At 38.6% G+C, this 9,141-nt stretch overlaps 1 protein-coding gene across 1 annotated transcript; it reads right to left on the reverse strand.

The window, feature by feature from the left end:
* Positions 1 to 1,379: 1,379 nt before the first annotated feature.
* On the reverse strand, positions 1,380 to 8,432 carry LOC119728419 (zinc transporter 1-like). Its single transcript, XM_038200650.1, has 9 exons — positions 7,961 to 8,432; positions 7,088 to 7,307; positions 6,369 to 6,597; positions 4,970 to 5,191; positions 4,663 to 4,851; positions 4,260 to 4,342; positions 3,890 to 4,072; positions 3,303 to 3,452; positions 1,380 to 2,786 (listed from the first exon to the last, which is right to left on the reverse strand). The coding sequence occupies exons 2-9, from the start codon at positions 7,262 to 7,264 to the stop codon at positions 2,736 to 2,738; spliced, it is 1,284 nt and encodes a 427-aa protein (XP_038056578.1). The 5' UTR covers positions 7,265 to 7,307; positions 7,961 to 8,432; the 3' UTR covers positions 1,380 to 2,735.
* Between the last annotated feature and the right edge of the window lie 709 nt (positions 8,433 to 9,141).

Here is a 9,141-nt window from a genome sequence, read left to right on the forward strand (position 1 = left end):
ATTTCAGGTCAATATTGTTTTCTCTGAAAAATTCATTTTCACCGAAGGGAATTGTCTCTTTTTTTGTTGTTGTTTATACTAAATTCAAACTAACATTACAATACATATTAAACACAACATGGTATGTTTTTTTTTCAGTTTCTGAGTGCTCAAATATCATACACAGTAAAAGGTTGTGTGCGTTAGTGAAAAAAATAAATAAAAGCAAAAACATCCACGAACAAAAATGAAACAGTTTTTGAATTTGATAACAAACATTTCAAATTAAATCACAGGCTATTCCACCATCGAGTTCACACCAGATTACCTCCTCTTCTAACAATGCCCATATTTGCTTCGTCAATAAGAATCACAAATTAAAAAATTACATTTCTTTGGATAAGAATGTTCTACGAAAAGTATTATACATGTACACGTAAATTCAGTTCTAACTAAGAAATCACGACCATCCAATGACGCATTAATAAAAAAAATCACACAATTTTGATTTTAAGTTATCAATGATTTCAGACATTTTCATTGATCATAATCAAAATTTTCAAAACACACATTCAATGAATATATCGACAAATCCCCAGTAGCAATGCATTCACACAGGAATTTTCTGAAAGGCACTTGGTCATGGTAGATATTTTATCCCCACAAAAAAAATGCCAAACTCCCATTTCCTACAGAACATGTCTCTGTAAAGAATGGAGCATCAATCTTTTTGGATAAATGGTGCTTTTAAGTAATAATTTGCTTCAAAAATGTTCATTACATTTCGAGCTTGATTCCACTAAATGAAGCTTTAAAAAAAACTGTAGTTATTCACATACATGAAGGAATACATTCTGTACAGAGAGCAACAAGAATAAGCAGCGTTAAATTAGAGTTATTGTTATTGGGCATTTTGCGTGCCCTGTCACAATATTGCAACAAGTCCTTAATCAGCACTGACTGGACGGTATGGCCAAGCATTAAAATGAACTAATAAGCCATTTGCGAGTAACCTATACCCTTTGGGATTTACATTTGAAAAACATCTGGTACACTGACTTGCTCAGAATGCTTGGCACATTTTAACTTTGAATTCTCCAGACCTATATCACATGATTCGGGGCAAGCTCTTGCATAGTTACGTAAGGGATGCTCAGCACCAATACATCGTTCACAATGGGAGAGAATGGCACAAAGACACCAGACCATGCCGGAGCTGAGGGTTGCTAGCATAAGGCTTGCCCCGAATCACGTGATATAGTAACAGTCTCTTTGGTCGGGAGAATGCTAGGTTAGAACGTGCAAAGCATTGTATTAAGTCAGCGTTCCAGATTTTATTCAAATTTAACTCGCAAATGGCTTATTACTTGTCTCCACCCACTTCCTTTTTTTCTGCCGCATTTTTTGGTAATTCAAACATTTACAATAGATTTTACAATTATATAGTATATTGCCTAAGAATCAATTTTGTAACAGCAAAAGAGTTGAGAAAAAGGAAGAATCCATTGCCATCTTGGAAAAACCGCCACCTTTGGGAAGATAAAAAAGTGCCCGCCTCCTTTATTTAAAAAAAAACAGACAAGAAACTATTTTTTTACCGGGCCTTAACATTATGTCCTGAGCATTATGACCGAACACTGTGGTTTGTGAATGTGCACGTATTCATGTAAAATAAATGTAGAACACCAATATAAGTAGCATGATGAAATCCTTTGCATGTTTGGTATAATTGTCACGACCAAAGAAATGAAGGAATTCTATGCAACGTCAGTGTGGAATCGCAATATTTGGTTCAAAATTGAAAGACAATCTTCACTCAACCTTTGGTGTATACAACAAAAGGAAATTAAAAAACTAGTAATAGCCATATATTTTCAAGGAAAAAATATAATAATGGAGCCAAGTCATATATACAATTTCAAAAAAATGTTAAAATGAAAGTCGTGTAGCTCAGACTCCATTAAAAAATGACATTGTTCGGTACAGTAAAAAGTCCAGTTTTAGTTTAGCAATTAAAATTACAAGAACTTTGGCCTTCAAAGAACACATGCATGTCAATATACATTTATTTGATTTTTTCCTGTACTCGAATGTTTTCAGATTTTTCCACAAAGGTAAATAGCACTATTTCATGACCTAAAACCAACAATTAAAAACAGTAAAGACTTTTTGGCAAGAAACTAACAAAGTTTTCGAGACATTCTGTGATCAGGTATTTCATAAATTATTGAACCATCATCTCCACAAACAGTCTGTAAAATTTCTATTTGACAATAGAAAAAATACATTTGGTCGTGAATCTTATATGTAAATTAGACTACAGAATTGCAGTTTTATTTCTTAGATAAGTTGCTGGGCTCATAAATTCTTTGAACAAAAAATATCCTTTAAGATATTTTTAAAATAAGTATCATACACAAAAACAAGGCTGCACATGACACTGCACATGTGTAAGCTCGGTGGTATTATAGTGGGTTTGCCACTTATGCATAGGAAGAGTCGGGTTCAATTCCTACCAGAGTCATACAGAAATATGCATATAATGTAGCGTGTATAATTTTCTTAATTTCTAATACCAAGGATTTTGTCCACTCATAAAATGGCACCAATGTGTTGTACAAATTGACGATGTCGTGTTTTTAATGCTGAAATTTTGTCCATTATAGGAGAGGACACTGATATGATAGAAAAACCTGTCTTTGTTGTCAGTTGTCAAATGGCAGGTCAGTAGAGGTCAAAGGTTACAGACACTGAGGTCACACAAAGACATCCTGATCGATAGGGTCGGAACCAAAGTTGGCCGTGGTCTGTAAAAGAACGACAACAGAAATCAAGAATCAGTGAAAGAAGTACATGTATCAAGATCAACCTATACCAAAAAACTGTGCCTAATTTTTTTTTAAAAAGGTGAGATGTTCCCATTTTGGGAGCCAGGTTGGCACAGCGATGCTTTCCTCGCCTTCCACCGCTGTGACCTGGGTTCGAATCTTGCCTGGGCCATCATGTGGATTGGGTTTTCAGTCCCTTCCTGATTCCCTGGGTTTTCTCCAGAGTATTCAGTAGTTTTCCTCCCACCTCTAAAACTGTCATTTCTTCTCATTGTCTCCTCTCTACAGGTTTCTTCAGGCTTGCGAACTACAGTGCCTATCTTCGATTTCATTACCAGAAAGAAATAATTATAATGATATTAATTAGCAGATTCCATAAAAAAAAAACACAACATTTCTACATCAGATATTTTGCTGACTGCTGCCCAAGATGCTCTGTGGTTAAATGTCTTTGTTGCAATGTATTGTAAATTGTTCCTTTTGTATGAAATGTACCGTTTCTGGCGTGGTGCTTGCAGGAGTGTCCACAGACTTGCGTTTGGATGACTTCCTCTCACCGCAGCATTTCTGTGCATCGCATATCGTGTTGGGCTTACAGAGAATCTTGCATTCCTTGTCATCTAAGACACCATTATCTGGATAGTCCTAGAAGAAGAAGAAAAATCAGAGATTTAAGGAACACTGCATACAAAGATTATTTCTATAACAGTCTGGTTCTCAGAGTTGTACTCGATTTTAAATCATACATCAATCACAAGTTAACCACATGTCCATCACATGCCAATCACATGTCCATCACATGCCAATCACATGTTCATCACATGTCCATCACATGTCCATCACATGTCCATCACATGTCCATCACATGTCAATCACAAGTCATGTCACAAGTAACAAGGGAAAATCAATACCCTTGTTGCGACTTATTTGAATAACTAGTCGCTTGAATTCAGACTGTATGACTTGTGATGACTCGATCCGAACTCTAACAGTTCAATCGTGGGGATCGGGGTTAGGGGTGGGGTGGATAGGGGGTGAGGGTGGATGGGGGGGTGTTACAAGAAATTATTGCGTGGACTTACTCCAATGAATTCCGGCTGTATAGTCGTAGAATGGATGCCTTGATCATGTAGGTATGATTTGATCTGCTGGGCGAGATTGGTGTAGTCTTGCATGTTGTGAAACAGCACATGAGCTGTGGCGATGTACTTGTTACCAGACAGCTGCCAAACGTGTAGTTCATGCACGTTGGCTATGCCTTGAACCTGTAAAAATAAACAAGAGTATGCCATATTAAAATATGCACCAACTACACTATTCGTACCATATCCGATAATTTGATGTAAATACATTTCCATCGAAATACAATATGCATACTTCCACATATTTTTGTGGCTACTGCTTTATATGCACTATACACTCTTGCGCAAGACACATTACAGTCAAACTTACGTCTTGTACTAGTTCTCTTTCGATCTGTTCCAGATCGATATCCGTGGGTATGGATTGCAACAAGATCATGCTTGACTGCCGCACTGAAATGAAGAAAACAATCACCAAAAACAATTAACCCTATTGGACAAAAAGGAAAGACACACAAAACTAGACCTATATCAATTTGATAATTTGCACTTGTATTACATTGTATTACATTGTATTACATTGTATTACATTGTATTACAGTGTATTACATTGTATGACATTGTATTGTTCCAGAATGATTCAATAAAACCACACAGCTTGATCGGTTTGGGGCAGTAAATGGAGTAACAGGCAGGACTGTTCATGGCAGTACATGGGTTATGCATCACTCAGTCAATGCACAGAGAGGAACAGGAATATTTTCAGAACTCACGCAGTGGAAGGGTGGTTATGGTGATGATAGCTACGATGATCAGACTCATAGCTGGATCGACATAGTGTCTCCACTCGAAGTCGGTCAACCAGATGAACAGTGCACTGATGATGACCACTACAGAACCTAACGCATCCCCCAACACGTGTAGAAACACGCCTCTCATGTTCAGCTGAGCACCCGATGGGCCTGCAAGACAATTAGGAACAAAACAAGACGGTTAGGAGACCAAAGTGCCCTCTACCGATAACGCACAGAGCCGGTACTCTTGGCAAGTCCGTCTCAAAAGTACAAGGAGAACACCTACCACCTCCGGCTGCCTCTGTAGCTGTGCTGGGCAGAGCCTCCTCCCTTTCTGGCATTGCAACCGTCACATCAGTCAGCTGATTAGAGCATTCACTCTGCAGCCGTTGGTCTGAGTCCGATAGCCGCTCGTCAAGCTGCTGAAATTCTGGCTTGTCAGATTTCTTGGATTTGTGGCTGTGGCCATGCCCTTTGCCTCCACCATGACTGTGGCCATGGGACATACCTTTGGGGAGAAACAAAAATTCAGCAAGAAAAGTTTTTAACGGGGAAGCTTATCCTTCACCGGTACATAGGCTGCTTCTTAAAGCTACAGTCCATCATTTGTAATTTGTGCATTTTGTTCGTTTGAAGCAACAAAAGAGTTCAAAATCTAATGAAGGATACTGAGCAACTAACCTGATGAAGTTTCAGCTAAGCTTCAGCTGTACATTCCGAGAAAAACAGCATTCTAAGATCTCAATTTCAAATCAAAAGTTACTGAATCGTGCTTTGAATTGTTTTGAATTGCAGCTATATGCGACGTCGCGCACTGATCCAACGAATTATAACAACCGCGCGCGCGTGTGTGTCGTTCCAATACTTGTGCGCGCTGCGCTGAATAACAAAACGAACTACTAATTTAAATTTTCCTACGGTGCTTCTTAAGAATCACCGTTGGAAATGCCTTCTTTCGTTGATTACTTCAAAATGACAGCTTCCCAGAAAGAATAATTTCACAGGGAGTTTAGTTCCCTTACTCTCTTTCAACCAAGTTTGTTTTTCAACAATAATTACGCCAATTACTTTTCGGATAGCTGCAAATGATGGACTCTAGCTTTAAAGTGTACAGCACAGACATTTGTGAGAGCATTGTGACATCTTGGTACTTTTTGAACATTGATTCAGCAAGTTCATCAACTTGTGAGGACTTGCGAGAACTTGTAAGGACTAGTGACTACTTTTAATGGAGTTGGGGTTACTTGTGAGGGCTTGTTAGGAATTGCGAGGACTTGTAAAGGCTCATGAGGAATTCTAACAACTTGTGATGACTTGTGAGGACTTGTATGGATTTGTGAGGCCTTGTAAGGATTTGTGAGGACTTGTAAAGGCTTGTGAGCTGTGAGGATTTGTAAAGGCTTGTGTGGAGTTGTGTGGAGTTGTGAGGACTTGTAAAGCCTTGTGAGGACTTGTGAGGATTTGTGAGGACTTGTAAAGGCTTGTGAGGAATTCCAAGGACTTGTGAGGATTTGTGAGAACTTGTTAGGAGTTGTGAGGACTGTGAGGTCTGTGAGGATTTGTGAGGACTTGTTAGAACTTGTGAGGATTTGTAAAGGCTTGTGAGGACTTGTAAAGGCTTGTGAGGAATTCCAAGGACTTGTGAGGACTTGCCCTGGACTTGAAGACCATGACCTGCTCCTTACCATGCGTGCTGAACAGACACAGCCCGATTCCATTCACCACCAGCCCGATCACACCAACAATCAGCACCAGCATTGGATTCTTAATAGTCTCCTTAGAAATAAAGCGTTGGATGGCCTCCACAAAGATAGTAAAGCAGAGAGCCATGAGAAAGACTGCATTGACCAAGGCTCCCAGGACCTCTGAACGTTGCCAGCCATAGGTGTTCTTGGGCGTGGTCTTCTTGGACACCTGATGATTTGGAAAAACAATAAGGGCGTTTTAAAGTCCATTTCAGATTTTCCAGGTTGGTGAGTAAACTAAGGACAAATTTGTGGATACACATTTGACGTGTGGAGCACTGGTCCAATGGTGACGGTGTCTGACTTACATGTATGTGCAATGGTACATTAGTTTAAACCCCAACGGGGATCATGGTTGTTGTGTTCTTGGGCAAGACACTTTACTTCCATTGCCTCGCTACACTCAGGAGTATAAATGGGTACCTGTGAGGGTAGAGACCTGATTCCACTGATCTCAGGTTGCTACAGTAAACGGGTCTCGTGGCCTGATGAACAGGGATAATAGTTGTGAAGCGCTTTGAGACTTTCTTATCAAGTGCCTTATCAGCACTACATTATTAAGAGAATGCATAAAACAGAGGTGGCTTGAGAAGGATCAAATAAAGTCTCAAGATCTTCATGATTCTTTTGAGGGCTCTGATGGTTGGGTTTATACTCACTCTCATAGCAAAGAAGCCAATGATCAATGCTATAATGTCGGACATCATATGGAAGGAGTCAGAAACCAGTGCCAAGGAATTGGTGACGTAACCAGTGATGAGTTCCACTAGGAAGAAACCAGAAGTCAGCAAGATCATCACCGTAAAACGGCAACTTTTTCCCGTGTAGCGTCCCATGGTTGTACAGGCTAGTTTGATCCTTGAATATTTCAGTCAAGAACTAAAGCAAGAAAAAAAGAAGACAAAGTTTAAAAGTATTCAATTAATGTATTCATGCACGCCCACCAAATTTACAATGTAGCCATAAATTTCTGCACAATGTTCCACAAAAGCTTGTTGTAAAATTTTTTTTTTTCTTTAGAAAGGTTATTAACTCATATAAGTTACAACCTTTACAAAGGTACTTTGCCCGAGTGTACCAAGAGTCACCGGAATTTATCACACTAACAACGCTGGACCTAGATCAAACACAGTCTGAACTTTCATTTTGCTTAAGTGTTGCTACTTTATGCATTCAAAACTGTTGTAGTGAGTTTTATTATCTTATCTAGACATCAGTGGGAAATAGTCATATTTACTCAACAGATTACTACCCAGTTGAAATATATAAAAATAAGGGAAGTTTTGTACAAACATCTCTCTGTAGCATTTTTCAAAATTTATCCAATAAAAATGTTATGCCAAATCCATATGATTCATATTAATCCAGACAATACAGAGGCTGAAACTTAGTAAAAGAGAGAAAGTTCTTCGTAGTTGTTTGTACATGGCACCAACAATTTTAAACAGTGATGATTCTCACTTGGAACAATGGAACTAGGAGGTTCAGTGGTTTGAAGCTTTTTGACAATGTTACATAAAAAAATTACTCACACAATTGCGACGTTATTTTCAGTGGTTTCTGTCGAATTTCTTGGCGCAATGGGGTACAAAATAAGGTCCAAAATCCACACTTAACGAGTCCCACTTCCGTTGAAATGAAACAGAAGCCTTTTTCGGGCGGTTTTTGGGGTGATTTTGCAGACCGCACGGGACGTAAGCTGATGCCGGTTTACGATGTTTTCAGCACGGCACTTCGCTCTTTTGCGCACTGCCCGAAAATAATGCACACATCCCCGTCAAATAACTTGCTGAATCACGCTAGGTAATAACTTTTAATTCCATTTCCCTTTTAAGAAATAAACCTCATAAAGATGTATCACTCTTCTGATTTAACAGTTTTCCGTTCTTGAATACCGGTATGATTTGGAATGCGAGCAATAAAACAGAAATTATTTTACAAATGTTCTTGTCGATCTTTCCGGTGCAGCGATCGTGTGCACGTACGTAGATACGACGCGATTATTCAATCATTTTCAATGTCAATGAGTCAACAACCTAGTCGGTATACTGCTATCCATTAACCATAAAATTCATATATGAACACAGGGCATAAGACTTGTGGGATCATCTTTGAGACAGACGGCTGTTTGATGTCGTAACCTACTTTTAAGAATTAAGAAAATATAAAACAGCCGTAGAGAATTTTAACCCCTGCAATTTAGCTGACTGAGCTGGCCCAAATAACACTTAATATTAATGTCATTGCTAAGATGAAATAGAATTTAGATAGAAAAAGATAATAAACAATTTTCCCCTCAAATTTAAAGCTCAACCCACACCAAACATACACACAACTCTAAAAATGTTAAGTAGTTTCGATAGAGGGGGCACTTCATCATTAATGGTCACTTTCTGAGCTTTCTAAGCCTCGGAATTATTCATAGTTCGACTTGTTCTCTTGATTTGACTCCTTGGTCAGTTTTAGATGATTACAACCAAATTAATATGCCTTAAAGCTTTTAATTTGTTTTATACAAATCTTTATATTGAGGAATGTACATATTTCTAATGAATTTGGAGTAAGTTTCATCAAATCAGTCAGTGAAGACGATACTGAAACGAAGCCGAAATTTTGTCGCCTTCGTCGTCATCAGTCTGGTAACCATCTCCCAACGATATTTTTAATGAAGCTTTGATAGCGGGATCAGACTGTAATCAGGTAAATGATTGTA

Source organism: Patiria miniata, unplaced genomic scaffold (genome assembly GCF_015706575.1).
Source record: "Patiria miniata isolate m_02_andy unplaced genomic scaffold, ASM1570657v1 HiC_scaffold_20, whole genome shotgun sequence".
In the NCBI taxonomy this organism is placed as follows: domain Eukaryota; kingdom Metazoa; phylum Echinodermata; class Asteroidea; order Valvatida; family Asterinidae; genus Patiria; species Patiria miniata.

Bases quoted from the DNA above. Each gene is read 5' to 3' on its own strand.
- LOC119728419 (XM_038200650.1), bottom strand. From the start codon at position 7,264: ATGGGACGCTACACGGGAAAAAGTTGCCGTTTTACGGTGATGATCTTG. The intron at 4,852-4,969 runs GTAGGTGTTCTC...ATTGTCTTGCAG, and splicing joins TACAGAGGCAGCCGGAGGTG to GCCCATCGGGTGCTCAGCTG. The intron at 3,453-3,889 runs GTAAGTCCACGC...TTCTTCTTCTAG, and splicing joins TACAGCCGGAATTCATTGGA to GACTATCCAGATAATGGTGT.